The sequence below is a fragment of the Carassius auratus genome, chromosome 4 (genome assembly GCF_003368295.1).
Source record: "Carassius auratus strain Wakin chromosome 4, ASM336829v1, whole genome shotgun sequence".
Classification (NCBI taxonomy): domain Eukaryota; kingdom Metazoa; phylum Chordata; class Actinopteri; order Cypriniformes; family Cyprinidae; genus Carassius; species Carassius auratus.
Genome location: NC_039246.1, coordinates 9,558,719 through 9,575,240, shown reverse-complemented (window position 1 = coordinate 9,575,240; position 16,522 = coordinate 9,558,719). Strand labels below are relative to the sequence as shown.

The window sequence follows — 16,522 nt, the reverse complement described above, 5'->3', positions numbered from 1 at the left end:
TCTATGAAACCGGGCCATAACATAATAGTCAAAGCTACAACTCCAACAAGCCAGGAAAAAAAAAAAAAAAAAAAAAAAACATAATCAGAATCATAAAGAACGTGTTTTTTAGGTCTGAAAACGTGAGGTGCACTGGACTGCCTTTTTTTGGTGACACTTAAAAAAAAGAGCAGTTCACTGGGTTTTTTATATTGCTAGGCAACCACCAAATCAACTGTCCTGCAAAGGATTATAGCACAAGCTCTCATTTGTACCAAATTCCTTACACTTTTTAATAATAGACGTCACTGTGCTTTTAGGCACTGATAAAGCCATTACATTTTTTTTTGTGTATACATCTCCTGACTTGTCAACAACTTTATCCTGGAGATCTTTTGACAATGTCTTGCCACCCGTAGTTCATTGTTTGCTTCAGTTGCTCTACCAAGGACTAAAATGCTCCAGGAAAGATTTGTTTTATGCTGAGCTAATCAAAATGACCACAGTTGATCACAGTTCAGAGTCAGATGGCTTTGTGGTCCAATAGCACGTTCGACTTGAAGCAGCGCTGCACAGAATGATCACTGTATGGCATCAAAGTACCGGTACTTTGATGTCATACAGTGATCATTCCGTGCAGCGCTGCTTCAAGTCGAACGAGCCTATTGGCTGCATTTACATTTGGCATTAACATGTGACCTGTATCCGGATGTTGACCAAATACACCTTGAAAAGACTAGTGAACGTGCTTCTGTAGAATTATGTCAATATTGCGTGGGAAAGACAGATCGGATCGGTTATTCAGGTACAGAAGTCAGTTGATATTACCAAGTGTAAAAGCACTGTGTCCCGATTGACTGATGGCATGTTAATGCCAAGTGTAAACGCAGCCATTGAGAAGTCACAAGATACTGAATTTGGGATTTTCCTTAGTTGTCAGTTATAATCATCAAAATGAAAATAAATAAACATTTGAAATATATCAGTCTGTGTGTAATGAAAAAGTATAATAGACAAGTTTCACTTTTTGAATGGAATTAGTTAAATAAATTAACTTTTTGATGATATTCTAATTATATGACCAGCACCTGTATATTTAGGAAACACTTGAGTCTTAATAATGTAATTGCATGTAAAACTTGCCACATCTAGAACATTTTGGAGAAAAAAAACAGCTCACCTAATGCTCACTTTATGAAATATAAACAGGTCATAAACGCTCCAGACTTGCTGATGGGTCTCATCTCTGCTCTGGGAGGTTAGAGATACTTCATGATCAGACGTGGATGTCAGTGTGTGACGCTGTCTTTGACCAGCAGGATGCAGAGGTTGTGTGTAGAGAGCTGGACTGTGGGGCTCCTGTACAGGTGCTGGGAGCAGCTGCTTTTGACAAAAAAGACGCTCAGATGTGGACACAAAAGATTCAGTGAGGAGGAAATGAGTCTCATATTTCATTCTGTTCAGTATCATCATCGCACAATCACAACTGCACCATTGACAACACTGTGGGACTGGTCTGCTCAGGTTAAGTATAAATATTCAGCATCTCTTCAGTTGTTTTTTATACTCTGTGTGGCAGGAGGAGCAAATGACAGACACAATGGGCATGGTGTCAGGCCTCAGAGAGGCTTTTATTAACAGAAAATAAAACAAACGAGGGGTAATAAAAGTGGGAAAAGGGGAAAAGACAAAAACAAACATACAGGGGGATCTGGTGTCCTCGTCATGCTGCGGGGTTCGTGGGGGTCTGGCAGTGTTCATGGAGGAAGGGTCCAGGTAAGGGGCGGTGTCCGGCAACCGTACATACGGATCTCGTCCGGATCCGCACACACGGATCCGGACGTGCATGCACAGGGAAGAGACCGGTCTCTTGAGGAGAGGCATGTTGGGCTTTTAAACAGCGGCGGTGATGAGGCTCCATTTCCATCAGGTGTGCCCCATCACACGCTGTCAGCCCTAACTTATCCAGCGCCCCTCCTCTCTCACACACCCACTCCTGTCGGGAGCCTGGTGAAGGGTGCAATTTAGGACGGGGTGCCGATGATAATCAGGGAGGAGGCAGCTGACTCATTACATCAGTCATGTCTTATATTTAAGATATAATGTGATCAATATAATGAAAGCTTAACTGAAGCAAGTTTTATGCATTGTTACTGAACTCTCTTTACTTCGCTCAGGTTACACTGATCTCAGACTGATAAATGGTTCAGACTCTTGTTCTGGAAGAGTGGAGCTTCAGTTCCTCAAAGAGTGGGGCACAGTGTGTGATGCCTGCTGGGATATGAGAGCTGCCAATGTCCTCTGTAGACAGCTGAATTGTGGGATTGCTGTGTCTGTTGTGGGATCCGACTGGTTTGGAGAGGGAAGTGGTGAAATCTGGGCTGATGTGTTTGATTGTGACGGGAATGAAACAAAACTCTCAGAATGTTACATCTCTTCATGGAGTCGAGCTGAATGTTCTCACAGAAAAGATGTTGGAGTCATCTGCTCTAGTAAACTTTTTTTTTACTTTGAGAGCATTATGTTACTGAAAAATGTTTAGTGTATTTTATAAAAACTATCTCATTACATTTTAACACAATTCAGGTTCCTCTCTGTCTCTTCATGATGGTCTGGTGCGGTTGTCTGGAGAGAGACAGTGTGAGGGGGAGCTGGAAGTTTCTTTCCATCAGGTCTGGAGGAAAGTTCTGCTGGACTCCTGGAGTCTCACTGAATCCTCTGTGGTCTGCAGACAGCTGGGCTGTGGCTCTGTGCTGAACTTCTACAGCTCCTCTTCATCCAGTCCTGAACACAGTCATGAGTGTGTGAAGGGCTTCCAGTGCTCTGGGAGTGAAGCTCATCTGGGGAACTGCAGTTCTCCACAAACTCTCAACTGCAGCTTCACACAACAGCTGTACATCACCTGCCTTGGTGAGAACAACAACATCTGGGCAGATTCTCCAGCTGTTCGTGATCAGTAATGAGTTTTTTTGACTCTGAATATCAGGTCGTGGGTCCATCAGGCTGGTGGGTTCTGGGGAAGACTGTGCAGGGAGGCTGGAGGTTTTTCACAGCGGCTCATGGGGGACAGTGTGTGATGACTCCTGGGATATTAAAGATTCCCATGTGGTGTGCAGACAGCTGCAGTGTGGAGTGGCCCTCAGTAACCAGCAAGTACCAGCCTGGTTTGGTCCTGGTTCTGGTCACATATGGCTGGATGAGGTGGAGTGTGTGGGGAATGAGACGTCCCTGTGGAGCTGCTCTTCTTCAGGCTGGGGAAAACATGACTGTCAACACAAGGAGGACGTAGGAGTCGTGTGCTCAGGTAAACATACTGATAAATTGTTTACACTCAAATTAAGTATAAGGTTTTATACAAATTTAAAAATTCAAATTTGTGATTTTAAAATTGAATTCTTATAATTTTATGTAGAGTTTAAAGAGATCAGGTTAACTGAGGGCTGTGAAGGGAATGTGGAGGTTTTCTACAATGGATCCTGGGGTAATGTGTGTTACAACCAGATGGACAGAGACACAGCGAGTCTGATCTGTCAAGAGCTGAACTGTGGAAGATCTGGTGTTTTGTCTGATTCTACATCAAGAGTGATATCAGCTCCTAACTGGCTGGATAAAGTTACATGTCGACCACATGATTCCACTTTATGGCAGTGTCCATCTTTACCCTGGGGACAGAATAACTGTGGTGATGATGAAGTGGCCAAAATCATCTGCTCAGGTAAAACATATGATTTTTTTTCATCAGTAAACAGTAAAATACAAACATGATCCCTTATTATTAGAGCTTAAAAGAAGATGTGTGGAATACATTTAATAATAATTTAATTGTTATTACAGAACTGGAGATCCATGAGTCTCCTCGAAGCTCTCTGACATGCTCTACATCTCCCCATCAGAGACAGTGTCCAGGTAAGTTAATTTAACAGAAACAACCATTAAAATTATGAATGTTAAATGCAACCCATGTTGAAAAAAAAACAGCATATGCTGGTTAGAAATGTTTTGAAGCATGGTAGCTGGTTTAAAGCTGCGGTAGGTAACTTTTGACGATCTAGCGGTTAATAAACAGAACTGCTTGCATCTTGCGGAAGAACATTGTAGCCGGAACTACTTCTCTATGTTTATGTCTATGAAGAATCACAAAGGTAATGGGTTACTCCGCCGCGGTACCCCCGAAGCAATCTAAAATAGTCCGAATATAAACACTTATTATAGGTGCACCCTAGTGATTCAGGACAAGCTAAAAACACGGTTTGGAAAATGGATTCATGGTGTACTCGCTTATATAAATTTTTCTACATTTTGAACACAAACAAAGTTACAGACCGCAGCTCTGATTGGTTGTTTCTTACCGGGAGTGGATGAATTTCTGCAAATGGCAATAGGACCACTGGGAGGAGCCAGAGGAGTTAGATTTTTTCACAGATTATCTGTCTCATATTCTACTGTCAGGACATAATGACAGGTTTATATGATAACAAATATGTAAAAAATATATTTTTACAGAAGTTACCTACTGCAGCTTTAAGTTGGTCCTTAGTTTGGCATGAGCTGGTTAAAAGCTGTTTCACTAGTTCACGCTTACATATAATTAGCTGAGGTATGGTATGCGTATTTGGCATGCTGTCCGGGGAAGGGCTCCGAGCTCGGGAATGGCCCGAACCTAGAGTACCCCCCCTTCCCCGTCTATTTATAAAGTGAACTTGAAGTGAGGAGATGGGGTGGAGGAGGGATGCTGATAAACCGTCAATGGAAAGAGGTAAGTCAGCGATATTTATACTATGGAATTGATTACTTGATTATGGTCCACCTGTGTTGATTAGGCTAAGTATCAGACGCGCTCCTCCCGAATCTTATTAATAAATTACATTTCACTAGTTCACGCTTACATATAATTAGCTGAGGTATGGTATGCGTATTTGGCGTGCTGTCCGGGGAAGGGCTCCGAGCTCGGGAATGGCCCGAACCTAGAGTGCCCCCCAAAAAGGCAAATGTACAAGAGGACAGCGGCCAGTTTAAAGAATGCCCCCCCAAAAAAGCAGAGTACTGGCGGGGGCTGATTTGGTTTCTGAGAAGTCATCTCGTTGGCAGGCTGGAAGGGTCTACGTACTCCAGAGGGAGCGACTTGGGCATTGGGAGAGTAGGCCCTACCGGCTGCAGCTAGTGAACTACGTGGTTGTTGGCGCCCGGTCGGTAGGGCTTGAGCCGATGCTCAACTGGAGCTTTTTGGCGTTGGAGCGGTGAGCCCTACCGGCCGATGAGGAGGAGCAGCATGGTTGTGGTGCCTGACTGGGAGGACCCGAGTTGCCTCGACCGGAATAGGTCACGGTGTCGGCGTACGGGCCCTATTGGCTGATAGCCCCTGCTATTCAGTGGGTGAAGGGCCTAACGCTGACCGAGAGGGCCCATGAAGCCTCCGACAGGAGATTGAGACTCAGGATGATGGACGTCTGGGTCCTCTCGGTTTGGCAGATAAAAAGCTTTGGGCTGGCCGACAAGGAGGACTCTGGCGACATCCGAAGGGAGATCCCGACTCACGGCATCGGATGGATGAGACTCACTTGTGGCCGGCAAGCATAGGCCCGTCTGGGAGAACTCTCGCCAGACGTCTGAAGGGAGCACACGCATCAGACGGGTAAGCTTCGGCGGAGGGGGAGAGTTGGAAAGGAAAACCCGACTGGGAGGACTCTCGCGGCATGCGATGGGGCCTCAAACTCAGAACATCGAACGGGTAAGCCTCGCCAGGCAGGGTTAAAAGATGTGAGAGTAGCTGAGGGTAGCTGAGAGTTTTTTTTTTTTTTGCAGGATTTGGCGAGAGGACGAGACTCGTAGTGTCGGACAGTTAAGCCTCGCCTACCGTCAAATGGAAAGGTAAGTTGCGTGGCCGAGAGACTGTTACCGACGTCCGAAGGGAGCACACACATCGAACGGGTAAGCCTCGCTGACCGTAGAGTGGAAACGTAAAGCAAGTCTGTCCAGAAGGCTCTCGTCAGCGTCCGAAGGGAGCACACACATATAACGGGTAAGCCTCGCTGACCATAGAAAAGGAAAAGGTAAGGTTGTCTAACCGGGAGGCTCTCGCCGGCGTCCGAAGGGAGCACACTCATCGAACGGGTAAGCCTCTCCAGATGTGGGACAGAAAAGGTAACGATAGGCGGCCAGGAGGCTCTTGCCAGCGTCCAGCGGGGACTTCCTGTTCCCCAAAAACTGGGTGAGCCTCGCAGGCCGTAGGATGGAAAAGGTAAGTTTGTGTGGTCGTTAGGCTGTCGTCAGTGTCTTATGGGAGTTTGCTACTCCCGGCCATAGACGGGTAAGCCTTGGTGACCGTAGGAAGGAGGTAGGGTTTATTTGTGTGTTTGGTACTTGCTGCATCAAACAGCTTGCTTGTAGGTTTGTAACCTAAACCACGTGGTAAGGTCGTGGTTGGCTGGCCAGGAGGCTCTCGTCAGCGTCCGATGGGAGCACTCGCATCGAACGGGTGAGCCTCGCTGGCCAAGGATGGTAAAGGTCAGGTTGTCTAGCCGGGATGCTCTGACCGATGTCCGATAGGAGCTTAGCTCCAGGAATCGAATGGGTAAACCTCTCTGGCTGATGGACGGAAAAGGTAAGGTTGTCTAGCCGGGAAGCTCTCACCTACATTCAATGGGAGCCCTGACTCCATGCATTGGATGGGTAAACCTCTCCGTACGTAAGACACAATGGCAAAGCAGGTAGCCGGGCAGGTAGCCAGATGGGTAGTCTCTCCAGCCATTGGAGGGAAAATTGAGATTGTTTTATCTGCGAAGCACCCGTTAGTGTTCGGCAAAAGCGTAACTTGTGGTATTGGATGGGTACATCTTGCCATCGGAGGGAAAATTTGTTTTAGCTGCGATGTACTCGTTGGTGTTTGATAGGTGTCGCTGACTGAATTTTGTGAATTTTGTGTTTTGTTTGTCTACGAGGGTAGACACTGTGAGGCTTACTTGAATAATTGTTTAGCAAATCCAATGAGCTGCTTCCGATAATGGGTCCGAAAAATCTTGGTGCAGTCATAGTATTCGAAATTAAGCGTGCAAAAATAAATTGGATTTCCTGTGCCAGTGTACCCCAAATAGGTGCCATGTGTCGGCGATGTGGTCATTGTCAGCACGTGAGATCGATGGTACATATCAACGATGTAATCGTGCATGGGTGGAGTAAGAGAAAGATTCTTTATACTTGTCTGAGCTTACTATTTCCCATTTTGACCATGCAGGTGCACGTAAAGAGCCTATGGAATCACCAATAATCGAAAAATATACTTTTGGACGTACTGATAAACTGGCATTAAGTATAAAATACTATATTTAAATTCTGCTAGTTCATGTAGTCGGCACTACTGTCATCTTGCTTGTCCTGTGAATTATTATTATCTTTTTAAATATACGATAGTAGATTCCATTTAAAGTCCAATGATTTAACCCTAAAATGGACGTAAACTAATGCCTTAAATATAAGGTATTCAAAAACCGGTAAGTGCATATATTTGGAGTGAGTTCGGTTGAAATGATGCCTTGGTCGTACGCGCCCCGGACCACATGCCTCATGATGGGACCGACGCCACCCCTGAAACCAGAATGAGATGCGTTCTAATGTAACTGTGGCATTAAACTCCGTTAGTGAGAGCTCCTTTAATAAATGGCACGTATCGGATTACCTGTTAAAGAACGATGGAATACCTTATATCTGCAAACTATGTATGTCTATTTGAGGATGGAGACTTCTTTGCCACCTACAGGCTCACATCATCCTTTGGGAGCACGGGCGAGCGTGAAATGCAGTGCTGAGATGGGATAACGGAGCGGTTTGATAGCCGAAATTATGATAGGCCGCCTAATGATTATTATAAAAAACGTTGGTTGGAGAATGGGCCTAATATCGTCTTGGCTATTGTCGATACATGATGCTATCACCGCAACCTCGGATGCATGGCATGCCTTTAAGCGGAGGTGATGTGTGGGTTTTTTTTCTTTTTTTTTTTTAATATATATATTTAGGTATAGGAAAGGCTCCTGCGGGAGCAGACACTGCTACGGCAGTGAGGAGGTACAGGAAAGGCTCCTGCGGCAGCAGACACTGCTGCGGCAGTGAGGAGGTACAGGAAAGGGTCCTGCGGGAGCAGACACTGCTGCGGCAGTGGGGAGATACGGGAAAGGCTCCTGCGGGAGCAGACACTGCTGTGGAAGTGAGGATGTACAGGAAAGGCTCCTGCGGGATCAGACACTGCGCGGCAGTGAGGAGGTATAGGAAAGGCTCCTGCGGGAGCAGACACTGCTGCGGCAGTGGGGAGATACGGGAAAGGCTCCTGCAGGAGCAGACACTGCTGCGGCAGTGGGGAGATACGTGAAAGGCTCCTGCGGGAGCAGACACTGCTGCGGCAGTGAGGAGGTACAGGAAAGGCTACTTGCTTCGGCTGCTGTAGATGTTGGCTGTGGGAAGAGTAAAAAAGGTTAGTAACATTTGATGGGGCAAGCTAAAAATTAACGGGTATCCTACTGTGTTACCAGCTTAGCAATTGGTTGCCTGATTTGACAATTCCTCAAGCCGTGTCCACCTTATTATGTTCCTGTTGGAAAAGCATCTTTCCTCTCATTTGGCCTCCGGGCTCTTTAGATGGTCTCTCGAGGGGATACGTTTGGAACGCTGTTTTCACGTTGTAGTATGGACTGTGGAGACAGAGGCTTTTGGAAACGATGAAGCATGTTTAGTCTTGTAAGACATTGTACCGAAAGACATGATTATGGCAGTAACGTTAACCCCTTACCAGTCACCCCCCATTTTTGGCATGGAGACAGAAATGACATACCCAAAATAAAGATGTTTCTGTTCATGATTCTTTCTGACTAGATCCATGATCATCGTTTGTCCACGAGCTAACACTTCGAAGTTTACCGTTCAGGAATGGGAATAGTTTTCCTGACATGATGGAAAATTATCACTGAAATGATGTTTTATCGAAATATTGGTGAAATATAAAAGCCAAGTCTTTAGACTTTCAATTGATGTGCGGTTTATCCAGATCAAGTAAGAGTGTGATGTTTAACGTGCTGTGAAAGTGGAACGATAATAGACTGGGGCCGTTGGCGATGCTTGCAGAAAATGGGTTAACAGCAGTTATGTGCTATTCGCTTCCAAGTGGTTTCTAAAGATATTTACTTGCCAGTTTTTTCGTATTACGGTCCTTAAAAGGCGACAGTAATTTTACTCACACACAGATGTGTTTTAGATGAATTTTGAGTGATCACACCAGTGAATGGTGAAATAGGTCCCTAAATGATTTGGTCCAACCAGAAGACTTGCATGGAAATTAAAATGTAAAATTTAATTAAGCATTTAGCAGACGCTTTTATCCAGAGACTTACAAGCTTTTTTTTTTTTTTTTTTTTTAATAATGGAACTTATGTCTGTATCATTTCGGTGAGGTTTAAACGTGCCCCGCAAGGCAAATGTAATGCTTTGGCTTCGTGGTTAAAAGTGGCATCATCCTCCGAAGGAACGTTTGTATCTGTAGTCCAAATCTATGCGCAATCCACACTCCAGATCATTGGGTGGCGGTAATGCACCTTTACGCTGGTTTGCCAAAATCGCCATAAAACACTAGTAGAAGAGGACAGAACTGCGTCATGACGTCGTTTAACAAACTTTAGCCGCGAACCTGCTTTTAGATGAAACACTTTGGATGCCAACTGCCGTAAAAATCCAATGAAGAAAAAGAAGAACCTGTTTTTAGCGTCTTCGTCTGGAAATGTATTGGTTAATGTCGCGCGGTCTGTGCCGCTAGAGGAAGCGGCCTCAAACTGCCACTTGGCCGGAACGCCGTGGTGAAAGGCTGAGCCACGGTGAGAACTGTTCAGCCCAGGCTGGTTGGATTCTTTCTGCTGCAATCCAGCGCTCGACGAGAGCTCGGTCTCGGGCGGCGCGATCGTTGTATCGAGCGAGGCGAGCTCGAAGCTTGCATGGTCTATTGGCCACGATGTGTGGCTTGGCGAAGAGAGCAGCTGTCGCGATGACGCTTAATGCTGCTCAACGGCTGTGTTTGGCCGGGTAGAAATTTTCTCAGGTCCGGCAAAAGCAGCAGGTCGTATAAATCCCCTGTGTAGCACTCTTCGTTGGTACGAAAATTGGGTCTGTGATAAGGTGACTGACGAAGCGAACCAGCATGCTGATAAACCGTCAATGGATAGAGGTAAGCCAGCGATATTTATACTATGGAATTGATTACTTGATTATGGTCCACCTGTGTTGATAAGGCTAAGTATCTGACGCGCTCCTCCCGAATCTTATTAATAAATTACATTTATTGGCTGGTCCTGAACAGGAGCTACTTTTTTAGGACCAGCTCAAACCAGTTTAAACCAGCTGCCATGCTTAAACATAATCTAACCAGCATAAGCTGTTTTTTTCGACAGGGAAATAAGATAATGGTGTTTTAATGAGAAACCAGCAGGATTTCATCTTGGAACATACAAAAGATCACACACATACTCCTGTGCAGACGCTGCTGTTGTACATTTTTCTGAATTGTGTGTTTTACTGTAGATCATGTTCCTCTCAGACTGAGTGGAGGTAAGGGCCGGTGCTCTGGGAGGCTGGAGGTGTATCATAACGCTGTGTGGAGCTCAGTCTGTGATGATCAGTGGGACATCAGCGATGCTCAGGTGGTCTGCAGGCAGCTGGGTTGTGGAGCAGCACTGAGGGCTGATGGGAATTCAGTCTTTGGTGCTGGTGAAGGTGTTGTGTGGATGAACAGAGTCGAGTGCAGAGGGAATGAGATTCACCTGTGGGACTGTCCTCTCTCCCTGAAAAACCACACTGACTGCTCCCACAAAGAGCACGCTGGACTCACCTGTGCAGGTCACAGGAAAATACTGAGAAATAATATTTATTTTTAGACCATTTTAAAGTGTCTAATGTTGTTATATTCAGAACATTCATAGCTTTGAACGTGCTTGTGTCTGTTTTGCCAGATTTGCCAGATTTGTCAGTGTCCACTACTCCTGCCACAACATCAGCTTCTCCTCCAGCAGTGTCTTTCTCCGTCCCCCCAGTTCTTGTGATTGTTCTGGGAGTTGTGCTCTTACTGCTCTTAGTGCCACTGCTTATACTGATTCAGCAGAACAGAGTGATGAGGAGAGGTAGGAGAGATCCAGAGACTGTCATATTGTGTCTTATTCAGTGTGTGATCAGTCATGTGTTGTGAACTGACAGCAGGTTTGTCTGTCTACACTCACAGCTCTCTCTAAGAGGAGACACAGGACGACGACTGAGGCCGTTTATGAGGAGATTCAGCACAGACTCACTATCAGACACAGTCTCTTCACTCAGAGGGGTGAGTAACTGTCATAATATTAGATTTGTAGTCATTAACAGGATAATCACTTTACACAGAGGGATGAGTGGAATCAATCACATTGATTTATTTGTGGGACCTTGAGTGTTATTTGAAAATAGTATTAGTGTTGAGTGATCCAAAGGAAGTGTGTGTGTGTGTGTGGGGGGGGGGGGGGTCAGATTTGTGATTGTGAACATCTGTTTGATGGTTTTACTCCATAACAGGAAGTGTCCTTTCTGAAGAACAGCATTCTGGGTATGAAGATGCTGATGAGCTTCTTTCAGGTTGGAGGACTTAAACCCTGTTTACTGTTTGTTGTGTAATGATTCTATAATAAATTAAAAACATTCTACAAAAACATTCATATAGGAAGTTATCTCAGCAGAAATGATATACACCATTCAACATTTAATTTAGCATAATTTATAATATGGTTTTAATTTATTTGTTTATTCATTCATTCATTTTTATATATATTTTTTTATTAAAGCAAAATCTGCAGAAAGAGCCACACCTGAATACCATAATGATTTCTCCAGCACTAAAGGCCCAACAATAGGTGAATGACTTCAGCTGATTGGTTTCACTTCTTTAACCCTCTGTGCCTGTGAACAGTAAACCTGTTTCTGTTTATAGACCTCAGTCAAGGTAGACAGCATATTTCATGCGGATGAAAATGAGGATGTGAGGGACAGACATACAGTCTTAAAGGGGTTATTAGTTGCAAAATTCACTTTTGGTGTTGTTAGAACATAAATGTGTGTTGGAAGTGTGTATCCACCCTATAATGATAAAAATCCATCAAGTGTTGTTTTTTTAAATCCCTATTTTAATATCCCCTTTCTCAAATTAGGCTGCTCTGAGATTTGTCACACCACGGAAGAGAGGGGCGGGGTGAGCAGAGCTCATTAGCATTTAAAGGAATATGGACTAGAAAATCGTGCTGAAAACAAAACTGATTTTGACAGGGTTAAAAGGGTTAAAAGGTTTTTTAGACAACCAATTTAAAACATTTTAACTAAAGTATGTTATAGAGTTTTCATTAAGACCCTAAAGAATCATAACAACAAAAATGGTCATCCGATGAACCCTTTAACAGTGGCATACTGTGTACAAAGGTTTTAGATCACAACACATAGAAGCACCGTGCTGTTATGCACGTTGTTGTATAAAATTATAATCAATGTATAAAAAATTCATAGCACATTTGTGCTCGCACACATGTGCTGATATTCAGAAAAGTACATTGCTTGTGAAATGAATATAAAAAAATGAAAACTCATACATGGGTATTTTTTTCTTTCATCCTCTCTTTGTTTTTAACTCATTTAGAAGAGCAACAAATCACACCAGAGAACTATGATGATGTAATCACTGTTGGACTGAAACATGCTACAGGTTTAGTTCTTATAATTATTTCTACACGTTTTAACACATTGTATGTATATTATTTTAAATTAAATACAAACCCGATTCCAAAAAAGTTGGGAAACTGTACAAATTGTGAATAAAAACAGAATGCAATGATGTGGAAGTTTCAAATTTCAATATTTTATTCAGAATACAACATAGATGACATATCAAATGTTTAAACTGAGAAGATGTATCATTTTAAGGGAACAATAAGTTGATTTGAAATTTCATGGCATCATCACATTTAAAAAAAGTTGAGACAGGGCCATGTTAACCACTGTGTAGCATTCCCTCTTCTGCAAACTTATGGGGACTGAGGAGACAAGTTGCTCAATTTTAGGAATAGGAATGTTGTCCCATTCTTGTCTAATACAGGCTTCTAGTTGCTTGACTGTCTTAGGTCTTTGTTGCATCTTCCTCTTTATGATGTGCCAAATGTTTTCTATGGGTGAAAGATCTGGACTGCAGGCCGGGCATTTCAGTACCTGGATCCTTCTTCTTCGCAGCCATGATGTTGTAACTGATGCAGTATGTGGTCTGGCATTGTCATGTTGCAAATGCAAGAACTTCCCTGAAAGAGACGACATCTGGATATACCTTTCAGCATTGATGGTGTCTTTCCAGATGTTTAAGCTGCCCATGCCACGCGCACTCATGCAACCCCATACCATTAGAGATGCAGGCTTCTGAACTGAGTGCTGATAACAACTTGGGGTGTCCTTGTCCTCTTTAGTCCGGATGACATGGCATCCCTGTTTTTCAAAAAGAACTTCAAATTTTGATTCATCCACAGAACAATTTTCCACTTTGCCACTGTCCATTTTAAATGAGCCTTGCCCCAGAGAAAACGCCTGCGCTTCTAGATCATGTTTAGAAATGGCTTCTTTTTTGACCTATAGAGTTTTAGCCAGCAACAGCGAATGGCACGGTGGATTGTGTTCACCGACAATGTTTTCTGGAAGTATTCCTGAGCCCATGTTGTGATTTCTATTACAGTTTATACTTGTATGTGACGCACTGTCATCTAATGCTGCGTTCACATCAAACGTGAATAGAGCATCTGGCACAAATTATTTCAATATTAAGTCAATTTAAAGACGCGTTTACGTGCATCTGGAGGTGCATCGCGGTGTGAATGGGGCATTTAGCGAGGCGTGGTAGACGCAAATGTTCGCGCATTGACATGTGAATGACATGTGACATTTGAACATTTGCATTGACATTTCGCTTCAAACTCTTGCTTTTTATGCATGTCTCTTTCGCTCTAATTGCGCAAATGCATTCAAAATCTTCAAGCGGCAAACTAGAAGCGGTAGACATGAATTAGACGCTCTATTCGCGTTTGGTGTGAACGCAGCATAAGGGCCCAAAGATTACGGGCATCCAGTGTGGTTTTCCAGCCTCAGACCTTACGTACAGAGTTTTTGGATGATATTATGTACTGTAGATGATAACTTCAAACTCTTTGCAATTTTTCTTTGAGAAACTCCTTTCTGATATTGCGCCACTATGTTTTGCCACAGCATTTGGGGAATTGGTGATCCCCATGCCCATCTTTACTTCTGAGAGACACTGCCACTCTGAGAAGCTCTTTTTATACCCAATCATGTTGTCAATTGACCTAATAAGCTGCAAATTGGTCCTCCAGCTGTTCCTTATATGTACATTTAACTTTTCCGGCCTCTTATTGCTACCTGCCCCAACTTTTTTGGAATGTGTATCCCTCATGAAATCCAAAATGGGCCAATATTTGGCATGACATTTCAAAATGTCTCACTTTCAACATTTGATATGTTATCTATATTCTATTGTGTGTAAAATATAAGTTTATGAGATTTGTAAATGATACAATTGCTTTTTTACTCACATTTTGTACAGTGTCCCAACTTTTTTGGAATCTGTTTTGTATATGTATAATCTCAATATCCAAAATTTCGATAATTCGATGTGTGCATTTAATTTTGTATTATTTTGTTGTAGATGACTTACCAGAAAACTATGATGACATCATTATCATACAACAGTTCTCCAATGATAAAGCAGGTGTGGAATTCAGTTTGCACCCAGGGTTTTTTAAATTTATTTTTCTTCAAATTATTGTGCCAAATGAAGTATGTAGTCCAGTGGTGTCTAAACCTGCTCCTGGAGGGTCAGTGTCCTGCAGAGTTTAGCTCCATCTCATCCCAACACCCCTGTCTGGAAGTTTCTAGTGACTCTGAAGACCTTGATCAGCTGGTTCAGGTGTGTTTAATTGGGCTCAGAACTAAACTCTGCAGGACTGGTCACCCTGATATATGTCTGTTTGTTCATCTAATTAATAATCACCACATTTATATCAGAGGGTGTTCAGGAGGAGTATGATGATGTGAAGAATGTCAGAGAATATATGACTGACATGTTTGGTACGTTATTAACACCTTTATTTAGTCTTTATAATCATTTCATATGATACATTTCTGGTTATGAAAGGTCATTTAAATTTACTGCTAGTATATTTTAGTGTTATAGTGTTTTTTTATCATGTATGCTAATGTATTTATTGATACATGAATCATTCTCTTGTTTTCCAATAACAGACTATGATGATGTGGAGGAGGATCCAGGAAGAGAGGCAGGAGCTGTTTAACTCAAACCACACAAACTGCCTCAAATCCTTTCAAAGCTTTTAAGGTTTTAGCAATCTTACCATATACGTTTCAGTTGCATCCAATCAGTGGGTGTTATGTTACGTTCTGTACTGAAATACTGTACAAAATTGCAGCTTTTGAAAGAAAAAAATGCTTTTTTTATGACCTTTTGAAAAGGTGCTTGACTTTTTTCAGATGCTTTTACAAATCTTTTCTATTGTGTAGCCTTAGAAATTTGAGGAAACAAAAATCTGTAATTTTCTGACATTCAGTTACTTTGTATAAACATAATTGTGTTGAGTTGAGTTTGTTCATAATTCAGCTGCCACCCATCATTAATGGATTATCACATGTGCTGCAAATACTCCCAACACAACCAAATACAAAACATGCTGCAAATCCTCACAACACAAAAAAAGAAACAAGCAAGGAAAGACCACAATAAAATTACTCAAAACTAAAATTTACCTTTTTTTGGGGGGTTTGATTACCATTTGTTACCACAGTTGTACAAATGTCATGGTTAAACTATGGCATGTAGTAAATCCATAGTCAATTTGTGCATGGGTACCATGGTTTAACTATAATAACCATTTTTTGTTTTTATTTGCTTTTTATATAATGTATGAATTAATGAATTAATCTTAAAACAATGATTAATTTTTATAGGGGAATTTGTTAAAGTAAGTAAGCTACATACAGTACTTGTTAGTCACTGTGCGATTCCCTCAAACCTTTCTGATGTCTGTGTCTATTTGCAGCATGTTTCTTTATTGTCTGTGTTGTGAGTATTTGCAGCACGTTTTTGTTCAAATTGATGATGTTTTCTTAAGTTGAGTTCTCGCCCACTATGGAATGTACTTAATAATTTTACAAACAGCAGACACTTTTAAATTATATATATATATATATATATATATATATATATATATATATATATATATATATAATTTTTTTTTTTTTTACTGATTCATTGATTCTTTATTGAACCAGGATAAGAACTCATTGAGATTAAAATCTCTTACAAGAGTGTCCTGGCTGAAAGAGAAGAAACAAATAACAGAAATATACAAGTTTACCTCAAAAACACAAATCAAAGATCACAACAACAATTTACTGAACAGAAAAGCACGTTATTCACTTTATGTGCTGCAGT

The 16,522-nt window shown here is 42.4% G+C and overlaps 2 protein-coding genes and 1 long non-coding RNA gene across 3 annotated transcripts; all 3 read left to right on the top strand.

The window, feature by feature from the left end:
* Nucleotides 1–2,180: 2,180 nt before the first annotated feature.
* Nucleotides 2,181–10,411, top strand: LOC113068646 (scavenger receptor cysteine-rich type 1 protein M130-like). Its single transcript, XM_026241441.1, has 5 exons — nucleotides 2,181–2,229; nucleotides 2,966–3,283; nucleotides 3,392–3,694; nucleotides 3,814–3,885; nucleotides 10,404–10,411. Exons 1-5 carry the CDS (start codon nucleotides 2,181–2,183, stop codon nucleotides 10,409–10,411), a joined length of 750 nt encoding a protein of 249 aa, XP_026097226.1.
* Nucleotides 10,412–10,674: 263 nt separating this feature from the next.
* Nucleotides 10,675–11,331, top strand: LOC113068639 (scavenger receptor cysteine-rich type 1 protein M130-like). Its single transcript, XM_026241427.1, has 3 exons — nucleotides 10,675–10,848; nucleotides 10,962–11,129; nucleotides 11,228–11,331. The coding sequence occupies exons 1-3, from the start codon at nucleotides 10,737–10,739 to the stop codon at nucleotides 11,329–11,331; spliced, it is 384 nt and encodes a 127-aa protein (XP_026097212.1). The 5' UTR covers nucleotides 10,675–10,736.
* Nucleotides 11,332–14,759: 3,428 nt separating this feature from the next.
* LOC113068380 (uncharacterized) lies at nucleotides 14,760–15,367 on the top strand. Its single transcript, XR_003279533.1, has 3 exons — nucleotides 14,760–14,782; nucleotides 15,079–15,141; nucleotides 15,316–15,367. It is a non-coding gene; the product is annotated as an uncharacterized LOC113068380 (long non-coding RNA).
* Nucleotides 15,368–16,522: the final 1,155 nt, after the last annotated feature.

Excerpts from the sequence above, each read along its gene's own strand:
- LOC113068646 (XM_026241441.1), top strand. The coding sequence starts at position 2,181 with ATGGTTCAGACTCTTGTTCTGGAAGAGTGGAGCTTCAGTTCCTCAAAG. Across the intron at positions 2,230-2,965 it reads GAGCTTCAGTTCCTCAAAGA|GTCGTGGGTCCATCAGGCTG; the intron begins GTGGGGCACAGT and ends TCTGAATATCAG. Across the intron at positions 3,284-3,391 it reads CGTAGGAGTCGTGTGCTCAG|AGTTTAAAGAGATCAGGTTA; the intron begins GTAAACATACTG and ends AATTTTATGTAG.
- LOC113068639 (XM_026241427.1), top strand. The coding sequence starts at position 10,737 with ATGAACAGAGTCGAGTGCAGAGGGAATGAGATTCACCTGTGGGACTGT. Across the intron at positions 10,849-10,961 it reads CGCTGGACTCACCTGTGCAG|ATTTGCCAGATTTGTCAGTG; the intron begins GTCACAGGAAAA and ends CTGTTTTGCCAG. Across the intron at positions 11,130-11,227 it reads GAACAGAGTGATGAGGAGAG|CTCTCTCTAAGAGGAGACAC; the intron begins GTAGGAGAGATC and ends CTACACTCACAG.